The following is a 14420-nucleotide window of genomic DNA, read 5'->3' as shown; positions in this document are numbered from 1 at the left end:
AAGACTCTCATCACTTAGTTGCTCATTCAGTAAGAGATATACGTTATGAGATGGGGGTTCTTGGGCTTTCCATGTGTAAGGAGGAATTGAAGGTGCACTTGCCAAGGCCCATTTCCAGACATTCTGACTGACAGGTCTGGCCTTGGGCCCAGGTCAACCAAGGTGGCACTGAAGCAGGAACTCTTCTAAAGCACTCACCCTCGGGGCTATTCAGTGCAGAAAACCTTTATTCTGAAACCCAAGTCGAAGCTAGGACTACAGCCAGTTTCCCAGGCCAGCTGTGGGCAGCAGGGAGTGCCTGGTGAGACGCTGAGGCTGAGGTGCTCACGGCTATAACTTCTTTGTGGGGGTTGCCAGCCAGCCCTTGCGGCAGGTCCTGACGATCCACTCGTGCTCGTCGTCATCTGTAGGGAGAGAAGCCCGTTACTCCTGGTACTCAGTAGGACCTGCCCAGCCTGGTCAAGTCCCTCAGTTGGGATCTTGGGGCTGGCAGTGCCTTCCAGCACAGACTGCTGGGCCAGGGGTTTGTTTAGGTCTGAATGGCCATGGCCGGAGCAGACCTTTCAATTGTTATAGCATCCCTCAGCAGAGTGGCTAGGCACGGGAAAACTGACCTCGGAGTTAGAGAAGAGTTCATGGTGTCAAGGTGGGGCTGAGGAAGATGGCCAGAACGTTTGGCCACTTTGGGTTGGCTTGATCCTGGCAGCCTTACACTCAAGTATCCATCTGCTGACATGCCACGAGTAGCCGTCCCACTGCACTGGGCTAGACCTTAGCACAAAGTGCCAGGATACACAGCCTCAGGTACGAAGTGGGGGATGCAAAGGAAGAAGACAGTTGTGCTGGCGTTATACTCAGAGGCTCGAACGGTCATGGGCTCTACACAAGTGAGTCTTTCCCCATGCTAGGAAGGTGAACAGAGGCTCACTAGGGGTCTGACCACTTGTGCCCAACCTCTGGGTTAGCATGTGGGAGAGCCCAGGGGGGTCCAAGCCCAGGGCTGCTGCTTTTCCAAGCCTCACAGTTGACTGAGCCCCAATCTCCAGTTGTAGAGCAGCATCTCCACTTCTCTGTCAGGGACCCTCTATGGAATTTTGTTTTGTTTTCCTGTCTTCTCTCTTTCTCCTTTACACACATATCCAGATCCAGCCCCTCCCCCACCACAAGAGGAACCCACTCCAATGGCAGGGCAGGCACCCCTAAAAATGCATGCAGTCTATAAAATATGCCCTCTTGTTTTGTGTGCAAATGTGTTTTTAATTTACGAGAACGGCATTGTGCTGTGAGCCACATTGTGTGGGGCTTCTTTTGCTCCGCTGTTCGATTGTTCACGTTTCCTGTTCTTCGCTTGTTACCCAAGCCCCATGTTTCATAGCTGACTGTACCTAGGCTGACTCTGTCCTTGTTGCTTCCAACTTCCCCAAAGCAGGAACACCAGGAACAGCACTGGGCAGAGTTCTGGGGCTCCTGCCTTTGTGGGCACATGGGAGCACTTGCCTGAGGTGTGTTCTGAGAGGAGCACCATGGGGAAGCACAGATTTTACTCACTGTGCTCCCACCAACCACCTTATTGCCCGCTCATCCTGTCCCCCTGTCCTTCTGTGCCATCCCTGTCCTCTGGCTGGCTACTTCTAGACCCCAGAAATGGAGAAATGGGGGTGCTTTCTCCTCACCTCTCTTTAACCCACTGCCTTAGGTAGGAGGAAGGGACTCCCCGTTCTCTTTAGGCAATAAATGTTGGGACACTAGGGACCAAGGGGAGTCCTTGAAAGCTGCAAAGCAGGCGGCTCCCTGGCCTAGGGGTCTGCCTAGGGGCACCCTGCTATGAAAAGTACCAGGCCCCCAGTGGGAAGAGGCTTATGAATAGTTGGATGTGCCACACCAACCCTGAATCTCATTGGGTCTGTAGCAATCCCGCAGGGGTCGGGAAGATCACACTTATTCGCTTATTTGCAGAACTTGCCTCTGGCCTGTGAACTCCCAGCAAGGTCATCAGGAGCAGCAGCCTGGCGTCTCACCGCGGGGGCAAGATTGATGATGCGGGAGCCAAGGTTGCTTCCAGAATGGCTGTCGTCATCTACCCTCATTATTTCTTTGCACGTGACTCAAGACAGAAAGCTTGCTGTTGAGCGTGCCCTGGCCTTGGGAGACTGACCTAAGCAGCCAGTGGCCTCAGTTTCCCTTAGCAGGCCGCCTGATTGTCCTAGCTGAGGCTGGCAACCCAAGGGTGTGTGGTGGGGGTGCTCCGCTGATGCGTCAGCACACAAGGAGTTAATCGCTGGTGGAGCCCACTTTCGCCACACTGTGAGCAGCCTGGTTGATAATTACAGTTCTGAAGTCTCCAGGCTATTGGAATCAGTGCAGCTGCAGCCTCTTCAGCGGTAACCCCTGAAACCAGACAAACTGGGTGTATTGTGCTCAACCAGTCCTCGGGCCCCTCCCTGATCGTTACAAATTGACAGCAATGGACTTAACAGCCCTCTTTACTACTGTTCACTCTCTACCTGGCTGCAGAGCCACCAATTTGAATCACAGATGCCTTCTCCCGGGCAGCTGCTCCTCCACCCTCCCTCCACCTCCTGGCGCCTCCTCCCTGGCCCTGCCACGCCAGGGTGAGGCTGCCGGAGCACATTTCATCAATATTTAAAATGGAATTAAACCTGTAGCTTTGATTAATGCCTCCTGGAGCCCTAGAGTAGTGATTACTATTTTGCAAATTGCGATTGTTGGAATATGTTAATATGATTGTCTGAGAACATCTTCACCTTCTCGGGTAATTTTCCTCCCTTTTTTGGCAGGAGGGGAGGAGGAGGGGAGGAAAGCAAAAAAAAAAAGAAAGAAAGAAAGAAAGAAAGAAAGAAAAAAGAAAAAAAATAAAGAAAGAAAAAGAAAAAAGAAAAAAGAAAGATGGGGAGAATACCCCCACGGAGTCTTTAATCAATTGTAAACGATCAGCCTTGGCAGAGGAAGTGGGGGAGGGAGGTGTGCAGGGAAGACTTGGTATCTTAGGATGCATTTAGCAGCCTCCTGAGGTTCCGGATCTTGTTGGTCTGGCAATGGCACTCTGGGACACTATCCTAGGAAGTCATCTAGTGTCTCCATGCCTGCCGTCAAGAATCCAGAGAACAGAAAATGATATCCGTTTCTAAACTTGGGAATGGTTACTTTGCTGTCCATTCACTCACTCATCCATCCATCCATCCATTCATTCAACAAATGATTTCTAAGTACTGTACATGCTGGTGACCTACTGGCCTGGGGCAGAGGGCCACAGGCTCTCGCTGTAAGGCACTGGGAGGGGGTGTTTAGCAGCCGGCAGAAATGACAGTTGTGAAATGTGTCTGACAACAGAGAGGAAATGCTTTTGATGAGATAATAAGCCAGAATAAACGAGATGATGCGAAACAACAAAACATCCCCCGCCCCCCAACACCAACGGCGACCATCCGTGGACTTTTATAGATAGGATGCCCGGATGCCCGTGGGCAACCGAGGCGCGGATGAAAAGTGAAGGTGGTGAAGTGAACAGTGGGCGGCAAGTCAGCAGTGGCTGAGAGAGCTTTCCCTCCCTGTTCCTGCTCTCCCTAGCATCTTCTTTCTTTTATGGGTATTGGTCACTGAAGAATTTTAAAATGAGCCTTGGCTTTTTCTTTTCTTTTCTTTTTTTTTTTTTTTTTTTTTGTCCTGCCCTGCAGTGCAATACAAGATTCTAGGTTCCTAAAAATACTAATATTCCTAAAAAGTAAAACAAACCAAAAAGACAGTAGTATAAAAATATTGGCAAAAATACACAAAAATCTGAATAAATGTCTTTCCCTCATGCAGAGTGACTGTCTCCCAAAGGAAGGGAGATGAAAACTTTGCAGTGGTGAAATCTGTCCTCAGTCAGGTGTTCGAGGCTCACCCCAGTACCAAGGAAACCCCAGGGAGCCCATTCCCTCCCCTTGCTATGTTTGGATGAAAAGAACCCTTCACCTCTGTGGTCTTCTCCCCCCACCCCCACTCCCACCCCCACCCCTACCCCCCCACCCCCAAACCCTACAATCCCACTCTAATCATAAGAGGAACATCTTTTTTGTTTTGTTTTGCTTTTTGTTTTTTGGATTTGGCTTTTTTGGGGGACAGGGTTTCTCTGTATAGCCCTGGCTGTCCTGGAACTCACTGTGTAGACCAGGCTGGCCTTGAACTCAGAAATCTGCCTGCCTCTGCTTCCCAGAGTGCTGGGATTACAGGCGTGTGCCACCACCACCCGGCATAAGAGGAACATCTAAACATCCTGAATCAAGGAACATCCTACTAAATAGCTGGCTAGTGCTCCTTAAAACTGTCACCCCAAACAAGGAAATGTGTGCGCACGCGAGGGGGGGGGGGGTTGGGGGTGTAGCCTCGTGGTAGGAGCTCAGTTCCTAGCATTGATAGTTGCTGGGTGTGGTGGCCCATGGCTTGAATCCCAGCATGTAGGTAGCAGAGGTAAGTGGATCTCTGTGAGACTGAATCTAGCCTGGGCTTATGGTGAGTTCTGGACCAGCCAGGGCTACACAATGAGGCCCTGTCTCAAACCAACCAAATAAAAAAGAAAAGCTGGAGCAACTGTCACACCTAAAACGACATAACGACATGTCATGTGATGTCCTGGAAGGAATCTTGGAACAGAAAGTGGGCACTGGGGAAACAAAGGGGATTCAGATACACAGTGGGCTCTTAGTTACACTGGTTCACCCAACATTAAGACCAATATGAATGCACTAATTTGCCAAGGGAACAGCACAGCAGTAGCTAGCAATAAGAGAGGAGGTGGGGCATATGGAGAAATACAGTAGGTCCTCAGTGATTTTGTGACTGTAACTGCTCTAAAATAAATGATTTTTTTTAATGCATGAAAATCTAGTATGCTCTTTACAGACCAGATATCATGCTCTCCTAGAGAAACCAAAGCCCTTCACACAGACAGTTGCCCAAGCAGAAGCATTCACTGCTTTTCTCTCCCTTGTCCCCCCATACCATAGCTCCTCAGTCTTTTCTTAGATAATGCCCCTCTTTCCCATTAGAGCATTGCTTTTCAACTTGTGGGTCACAATCCCTTTCGGGGTCATATATCAGATATCCTGCATATCAGATTATCTTCATTATGATTCGTTAACAGTAGCAAAGTTATAAAGTAGCAATGAAAATGATTTTATGGCTGGAGTCAACACAGCATAAGGAACCGTATTAAAGGGCCGCAGCACTGGGAAGGTTGAAAACCACTGGCTTAGAGCTAAGTTCTAGTGAGAGACCCTGCACCCAGCATACATAGGTATATGTAAATGCAAAGCCAGTAAATGCTTTGCCAGGTGAATCTGAATAAACTCTTTTCATTCTAATTTGCCCCAGGAGTGTGAAGCAAGAGAATAAGAAAATTCCTGGCTAGCTTGGGCTAGCCTGGGCTACATGACCTTCTAAAAGAACAGGCCAGGATACAGCTGAGTGGTAGAAAAATTCCCTGATAGGCACAAGAACTTATCTTCTGTTTTCAACACAAAGTATCAAGAAAGGCCTAAACAAGAGAATAGCAAAGTGTGGATACGTTAAACATGGACATCTAATTACTCCTTTTAATACAAAGGACTGTTGATACAAATGTGATACTCTGAGAAGTTTTTCAGGAAAAATTAAGTTCCTATGGTGGAAGGGTTGGTAAAGGGCCTATGGATTTACTTGCCCAGGGACAAGGGGCCTCATGATCTCTGTGAGCTGGGCCCTCCTGCCTCTCAGGCCGTCTGCATGACAGGCTTCCCTGGCAAGGAAGCCAAGGTCATGGTTGCTTCAAACAGATTGGCGCAGCCGTGTCATCAGGGCCCAGCAGTGACCCAGCACATTTAAAGCCCTTAATGAGTACGTGGTGAACTAACGAATAAAGAAATGCAAACTTGGGGACATAAAAGTAACAGGTTTACTCTCTGGGACTGAGATCAAAAGAGAAGAATATCCTCCCCTCCTTGAGCAAAGTGAGCTCCTCAGAGGGTAGGGAGGCACGCCAAGTGCAGGCCCAAGCTATGGCTGCCTTTGTGTCCCCAGGCCCGAGGTTGGGTACCTCACCACCTGGCCTTGGATCATACCCGAGGACTAACCACTCGCAGGAAGCTCTCAGCCTGGCTGGCCTACGGCTTGCCTCCCAGCAAAGATGGAGAAGGGCCAGGCCTGCCAGGCTGTGCCTAGGTAACAGAAGGCAGCAGTAGTTCAGTCTGTAGGTCACATGACATTGAGGGACGGCCGGGGTCTCAGGAGGGCCGCAGGAAAACAGTTGCTTCCCTGGCGGCGGCCGGCGGCTACCAGAGAGGAAGCAGTATGGTGGAATGCTGGCTGAGAGTGCGGCTTTTGAGGGCTGGAGAGATGGCTCAGTAGGCAAAGTGTTTGCTCCCCACGTACGAAGACTTGAGGTCAGACATCTAGCAGCTGTGTAAGAATAGGGTGGACAGGTGGATCTCTGAGGCTTGACAGCTATGCTCTTTAGATGAGATTAGCTTGCCAGCCAGCTCCAGGTTCGATGAGAGATGCTTTTTCAAAAATAATAAGGCTAAGAACAATAGTGTAAGGTAACTGAAATTGATCTCTGGCCTCCATGTCTGCAACAGACAAGAAAGTGCACCCAAGCACACGCATGCAATACACACCTACAACACACACGGTTACCTTACACAGGGCCTTGGGGCTCTGTGCCACTACTTTGGGCCTATTTCATCCCTGCCAGGAATCTTTGGCATGCTGTCACTTCTCAAACATGCTTAGGAGAGCTCTTGATGCACAGGAGATGCCAAATACCCAGAGAGAAGCCAGAAGTTAGTTGATTTACAAGGTGAGACTTCTGGAACCAGACACACTTGGGTCAGATGAGGAACCACCCACTTGTTAGGTGACCAGCTCTTATCCATCCCAGAGCCAGGATCCCATCTGTACAATGGGTGACTGAGACCTCCTATTGAAAGCATTGGTGAGTGGTTTTGGCGGCGGGGACATGGGTAGCCAACAACTCTTAACCATGATTCTCCATCTGTGAGGAAGACACACTATAGTGGTTGGAAACACAAAGAGAATGTGAAAGACTATTACCAGAAATGGATGGAAGAGCAGGCCCAGAGTTAGACTGACAAGACAACGGCTGCGTTTCAACACAGAAAGACCCCTCTGACTCCATCCTCTGCTCCTCCACCTGCAGGGGCCATGATCCCACCTCCCTCCACTTCCCAGGTCCTCCTCAGCCTGGCATGATGCCTGCACCCCCGCACGGGAGGCCCTTCCATGATGCCAACAATGATGGGCCCTCCTCCTCCTGGGACGATGCCTGTGGGACCAGCTCCTGGGATGAGACTGCCCATGGGAGGCCACATGCTCATGACAAGAGCCTCCGCCCTCCCAATGATGGTGCCCACACTGCCTAGCATGACCTGGCCAGACACATAAGAGGAGAAGTGTACTGGCTAGTTTTGTGTGTCAACTTGACACAGGCTGGAGTTATCACAGAGAAAGGAGCTTTAGTTGGAGAAGTGCCTCCATGAGATCCAGCTGTGGGGCATTTTCTCAATTAGTGATCAGGTGGGGAGGGCCCCTTGTGGGTGGTACCACCTTTGGGCTGGTGCTCTTGGGTTCTATAAGAGAGCAGACTGAGCAAGCCAGGGGAAGCAAGCCAGTAAGGAACATCCCTCCATGGCTTCTGCATCAGCTCCTGCTTCCTGACCTGCTTGAGTTCCAGACCTGACTTCCTTTAGTGATGAACTGCAATGTGGAAGTGTAAGCTGAATAAACCCTTTCCTCCCCAACTTGCTTCTTGGTCATGATGTTTGTGCAGGAATAGAAACCCTGATTAAGACAAATTGGTACCAGGAGTAGGGTATTCCTGTGACAACCTGACCATGTTTTGGGGAGGATTGTGGAAGGACTTTGGAACTTTGAGCTAGAAAAGCTGTGGAAAGTTCTGTAGGAGCTTGGAAGACAATGTAACGAACAGCGCAGAAGATGGAGGCCTGGCTTGTGAAATTTCAGAGGGAATATTAAAGACTCTTAAAGTGGCCATGTTTTGATTGTGAAGATTCTGTGGTTTTGGTTAGCTGGGGCTGAAGAATCAGCTGTGAGTAACAAGATACCAGAACCACTAAAGCAAATCTTTGTGTTACTGGGACTATTGATGCTGGTTAGCTGGAGCTAAGAAATTAGTGGTGATTAAGAAGAGACCAGCATCACTGAGATGAAATCTTCTTGGAAGTGTTTTCTGAGAGCACAGAGAGTGTGTTCCAGAGATAGCCACAGCTGTATTTTGTGCCGTGGCTGGACTTGGCACTGTGTAAGAGTCATCCAGATGGTACTGGTTTTGAAGGCATGAAGGGGTCATGAAGAACAGCTGAGGCTCTTGGCACAGTGAGAGGCCACGGAAGGCCATTGGTGAGGGTGCAGCCTTAGTTGCAATTGATGGCCCAGGACTTGAAGGGGTCATGCATAGGAGCAGAGGCTTGTCACCATGAAGAGAGCCTATGAGAGGCTATTGGTGAAGCCTAATTACAGTAGAAGTCAGCAGTGTTTTGGAGATGCCAGTACCATGCGATGACCACCAAGAACAGCAGCAGCAGTGGAGTACAGGCAGCTGGAGCCTAGAAGACAAGCTGTGTGCTACAAAGGGCAGAGCTGGAGAAGTGACCTACGCCCTTGGAGGAGCCCGGAAGACTGTGAATTGGATCCCAGACATTGAATCATTGGAGTTTGAGTTTTGCTTTTGGTTGTGACTGTGCCCTGATATGTTTCCCTCTTGAAGGAAGAAAATATTTTAGTGGAGCCCACAGTTAAAAGACTTTGAATTAGCTGGGCGTGGTGGCGCACGCCTTTAATCCCAGCACTTGGGAGGCAGAGGCAGGTGGATTTCTGAGTTCGAGGCCAGCCTGGTCTACAGAGTGAGTTCCAGGACAGCCAGGGCTACTCAGAGAAACCCTGTCTCGAAAAACCAAAAAAAAAAAAAAAAAAAAAAAAAAGACTTTGAATTTTTAAAAGACTTTGAATTTTAAAGATATTGGACATTTTAAGGTGATTGAACTTTTAATATGTAAAGACTGTGGGACTTTTAAAGTAATTTAGATCTTGGGGATGAGTAAGAAAGTAAGGGTTGAGGCTTAATAGTGATGTGCTTGTGTGTCAAGTTGACAAGGGGTCAATTGTACTGGCTAGTTTTGTGTGTCAACTTGACACAGGCTGGAGTTATCACAGAGAAAGGAGCTTTAGTTGGGGAAGTGCCTCCATGAGATCCAGCTGTGGGGCATTTTCTCAATTACTGATCAAGTGGGGAGGGCCCCTTGTAGGTGGTTCCACCTTTGGGCTGGTAGTCTTGGGTTCTATAAGAGAGCAGGCTGAGCAAGCCAGGGGAAGCAAGCCAGTAAGAAACACCCCTCCATGGCCTCTGTATCAGCTCCTGCTTCCTGACCTGCTTGAGTTCCAGTCCTGACTTCCTTTAGTGATGATCAGCAATGTGGAAGTGTAAGCTGAATAAACCCTTTCCTCCCCAACTTGCTTCTTGGTCATGATGTTTGTGCAGGAATAGAAACCCTGACTAAGACAAGAAGCGTCCTTTATCGTTTCGTATTTCTTGTCCTGTTCCACCAGGCAATCTTGGTGCTGGGCCTGAGTGTTTACTAGAGGCATGACAAGGAACTTCCCCTCCTCACAGAGAGAATGCTTTTGGAAGAAGTGATACAAAAAAGTGTGATTTTCACTTATATTGTGAAATGTGAAAATAAAATGGTTAGCTGCTTTATTTATTTATTTAGAAAGGAAGGAAGAAAGGAAGGAAGGAAGAAAGAGAGAGAGAGAGAGAGAGAGAGAGAGAAAGAAAGAAAGAAAGAAAGAAAGAAAGAAAGAAAGAAAGAAAGAAAGAAAGAGAGAAAGAAAGAAAGCAGCATCGAGGTCTGGGCAGGAAGAAGGGTGCTTCCTATACTGGGGAGGTGAAAGCAAGGCCATCACTCTGATGGTCTTTAATTCCTGAACTGGATGGTTTGGGGTGGGGCCACAGGGAGGAGGTCCTTATTTAGGATGAGCACCAAAAAGATCAAAGGCACAGCTCAGCTAATGGGTTCTGTTCAAAGCCAGGGGGACAGGCTGGGGCAGGTTAGCCATGGTGGGCAAACAGGCAGATTGAAGTCACTGGGTACCCACAAGCTGGGCTCTTGGCACACCTTTGGGCTAGGCAACCCTGTGGTCACCACTCCTATGCAGATCCTATTAGTGAGAGGAGAGGGGTGCGGACTGGGAAAGGGAAGAGACCCAGTATGAACACAACAGCAGGCCCCTGGGAGGGGAAAGGGGCTCTCCAGTCCAGAGCCTAGGAGGGCTATGCTTTGTGTGTTCAGGTGTGTGTGCGCGCGCGCGCGCATCTTCTCTCAATGAGATAACTATCACTTACTCTAAGGGAAGCTTAGGAGATGACTTGAATTCCTTCTTTACTCTATTGAAGCAGAGGGGGAAGGCTCAGGGAAGGTGGTAGTGTTTATATGGGCACAAATGCCCAGTTCTACCCAGTTGCTCTCAGTACATAGCTGTGTGCCTGAGAGTGTGTTGGTGGTTATGTCTGAGGGTGCCGTGTGCACACTGTAAGGCACGGAGTTCTGGTATGTTACGCTGTGTGGGGCTGGCTGAGTGTGGCAGGGGCCGCGTATCTGAAGATTGGGTGTGATCACAAGCACATAGACAGGCACTGCCAGCCTCAGAAGCCAACCATATCATCCTAAAGGCCAGACTGGCAGCAGGCCAGGCCAGGCCAGGCTGTAGGAAGGGGTACTTCTGCCTTGGAATGCCATCCCTTACCCCCGGAGTCAATTCCAGCAGGAATTCAGGCAGGGATGGAGGGTCATACTAAGTCAGACTTTCAGCCCATGGCAGGTGTCCACACCACAGCTCTGCCCCACCTTCACTTCAAACGTGCACATGCGTGAGATGGTTGGGATGGACCAGTGCCACCAGCCTGGTGTTCCTGTCATAGCTCCTAACAAAAAGGAGGCTTTGAACTTTTCTGGCAGTGGTGGCCAGAGGCAAAGACCTCAGTACTGTCAATATTGGCTGAGAAGTCACTGCCCAAGTGGCCTTAGGCTGCCCAGCTCTGCCTATCAGGGAGGATCCTCTTGGGAGTGGATTAGGACAAGCCGTGTCACCCCTGGGAACCAGAGCTTCAGAGCCCAATACCCGCAAGCTGGCCAAGGCCCACTCAGATAGATGTAAGAGGCTAGGAAATAAAGGAAATGACAAGACCTAAACAAACAAACAAATAATAAGATTAATGCATTCAAACTTGATTAGTTATTAATTCTAGAAGTCAAATAATGTTATTATCCTTGACATCCATCTGCTGGCACTGTTTCTTCATTTTCCCAGAATTCTCTGCTTTACACACTCCTCCCAAGAAATCATAGCCAGGGTAAGAGAATTGCAGTCTGAGGGTGCACTGCGAGCTATCAGTGAGTTAGGAGTTTTACCTGACCACTTCCGGGGTCAGGTACAGGACACAGCAGGCGTGCCGCATGCCCTACCTCCATGGATTTCGTGAATACTGAAAGTATTGCTGTTGTGGTCTGGGGTTGGAGTTGCTAGGAAAAGGGGAAAGCGCTCAGAGGCAGAATGATTGGAAGTCCTTTAGAAAGGTCCCCGGCCTGCCTCAGGGCACCTCACTGAGGGCCACGTAGCTAGTTTTTGACATTGTTGAAACAAGGCACAGAACCTGTTGCTGAGGTGGAGATACACGTGTGACTTGTACTTGTACTTGTGGGTACAAGCTAAGAGCCACCTTCTGTGCCTATTGTGGACAGGAGGCATTCAGGGGCGGAGGCTGCGGACGGCCTCCCTCCCACGCCAGAGAAAGTGCATGCTGATGGAGGGGTGCATAGGACCAACGCTGTGGAGACCCCTTACTATTCTTCCTGCGTCCCCACCCTTACTGCCTGAGTGCTGATGATTGGACTTGTGCTTGTTAACCACATTTGGGATGCCTGCCCTGAGCGCCTTAGCCAAGGCCACTGTCAGCTTGGCTTTATAGCGTCTGCTCCTTTTGCCCCCGATCTCTGGCTACATGTGGATGGTGGAAGCTAGAGGCTGTCTTAGGCTGGGGTGGTGGGGACGCCAGGAGGGAAGGGAAGTGTTCTCCGACACTGGTGTTGCAGGTCAGTGTTCCATCTCTGGGTCACAGGGTAGGGGAGTGACTGATGGTCAGAGAGACAAAGCCTTTCTCCAGGTTCACAGTGGCGTCAGGATAGAGCCATGCCTGTCTTCAAAGCTGCAGCCCGTGGCCGTGCCCCGCTCCCCGAGAAGCCCCTTCTGCAGCTCCTGTCCTGGCTGCTCACTGGGGATTGAAACCAAACCCCCTCGCCCGCATCAGTCTCTCCCTGTGTTCCCTGCTTGAATGCACAGCCCAGACCTACTCAGACACCCCTGTCAAAGCAGGGTAGGTTCCAGAAGTCCCCTTGGATTCCTCCCCGCCCCCCTAGCCTCTGACACACAAACAGGTCCGAGTGCCACATCTTAGGGACCTGACTGGCATCCTGTACTCTCACTATTAGCATTCCGTTCCACCTGCCCTGCTGTTCCTCCTCTTCCATTTAACAAAGCCCATCTCGTGCTCTTTAAGGCCAGCCTTAGCACCTCGCTCTCTGCGCCGTTATCCCAGCCACATTCATAGATCCAGCACAGCACACTGCAATCCCAGCAGTGGGTACCACAGAAATGAGGGCATTCCTGGTTTGGGAGGAATTCCTATTTTAAATTAAATGTGAACATGGGCATCACAGGCCACATGGAAGTGCTGGGCTGCTTTCCACGTGTCGTCTGTGGTTCATCTAAGCACTTGGGCTCCCCTGAAGGCCCAGGCTTCAGGTGCCTGCTGTATGGTCAGGGCTCTTCTCCACCCTACACTGATTTGGGGTGTTGGGAACAGAATGCACACAGGGCCTCAGTGAAGGGCTGAGTCTGGAGTACTGGGGGGTGCGGGTGGGCTCTGAAGCTCTAAGTAGATAAGAAGGGATGAGGATGAGGGGACCATGCCCCAAAGCCAACTGCTAAGGAGAGATCTGCTAGCAGCAGGCTACTGGTTGGCATCAAAAGTGGAGTGGAGGCCAGAGAACAGCCTGAGGGGGCATCCTGCCTCACTGGGTGTGAGGTGTGAAGAACACAGCTGCTTTTGACCTTTTATCCCTGGCATAAAATACCCACCATGGTGGTGATCTCTGGGATGCACTGTGTCACGGTGGAGTCAGCACATTCTCGCTGGACTGCCTGCATCAGCCTCACACTCACTACCGTTCCGCCCGCGAGGCAGGCCCTTTACTAGCCCCAGTTTTCACATAAGGAATCTGGATTTAAGGCAGGTAAGCTCCCTGCTCAAAGCTGCCCAGCTTATAAGTGGCAGGTCTGAGAGCTAACCGCGGCTCCGGCTGCCCCTCAAGCCTGGGTCATTAGCCTGCCCCTCTTAGGCCTGAGATAAGGCGCGGGCTCCCCCCAAGTACCCCGACTTCCAGAGCAGAACTGAGGAAAAGGGGTGAGGCTATGGCTTCGCATTTACTTCTATTAAAGGAGACAAAGAAACCCCGGAGCTGGCAGGCTCGTCCAGCTGCGGAAGGGGAAGCCTGGCCTCTGGAAGCCTCTAGGAGGCCCGGGGGGGGGGGGGGGGGGGGGGGATGGGTAGGGAAGCATTGTTACCAGAGCTGGAGGGGATTTCCAAGGCCTTCGGAGGAGTGAGGTGGGAGAGTCCGGGAGGGACAACACGGGGAGGGCAGGCTGTCACTGCCAAGCATGGATCCTACCAGGGACCAAGCTTACCCTGTCAGATGGCCAATCTTAGCCGTTCTTGGTCAGTTTCTCTTGCTGGGTTCAACAGTATCTTTCTGGGGAGAGGGTCTGTAGCTTTACCTAAATTATCAAACAGGTCTGGGTTCAAATGCTGGCTCTTCACTTTAATGGGGACAATTTTTAGCAAATAACATACCCCTGAGCCTCAGTTTCTCCATCTGTCAAGTAGGGAAAATAGCATTTCCTCAAAGGCTGGGGACGGGGCGTGTTGCTGGCCCAGTGGAGGTTTCAGTGTCCCTAACACCTCTTCCTATGCCTTCTGCTGAGGCAGATACCCATGTCTGCCGGGAGGGATGTGTGATCTGTGGGGGCATTTCATCCGGCAGTTACAAGTGTGATAATATCCCTCCACAAAGCCCTCATTATAGCACTGCTGACAATACCACAGATAAAGCAGGGATGCCCCTGCGTGCCAGCCTCCAGGTGATTATAACATTTGGGTAAATTGCCTTTTGTCTTGCTAGAGAGCTAGCGGTGGGAGGGGCTGTGCGGGAGTCTTACTGGCCATCTTACAGAAAACCCCAGGGAGGCTCCATGGAGAGGTAGCAGGGGTTTAGGGCAGGAGCTGCGCTCAG

At 50.4% G+C, this 14420-nt stretch overlaps 1 protein-coding gene across 1 annotated transcript in view; it reads right to left on the bottom strand.

Moving 5' to 3' along the window:
- Window positions 1-237: 237 nt before the first annotated feature.
- Morn5 (MORN repeat containing 5) overlaps window positions 238-14420 on the bottom strand; it is a 32717-nt gene continuing 18534 nt past the window's right edge. The window contains exon 5 of the mRNA XM_052181093.1: window positions 238-404. Coding sequence (XP_052037053.1) covers window positions 331-404 — 74 coding nt within the window. The 3' untranslated portion in view covers window positions 238-330. The remainder of the gene's footprint in view (window positions 405-14420) is intronic.

Source organism: Apodemus sylvaticus, chromosome 5 (genome assembly GCF_947179515.1).
Source record: "Apodemus sylvaticus chromosome 5, mApoSyl1.1, whole genome shotgun sequence".
Classification (NCBI taxonomy): domain Eukaryota; kingdom Metazoa; phylum Chordata; class Mammalia; order Rodentia; family Muridae; genus Apodemus; species Apodemus sylvaticus.
This window is presented reverse-complemented; position numbering and strand designations above follow the sequence as displayed.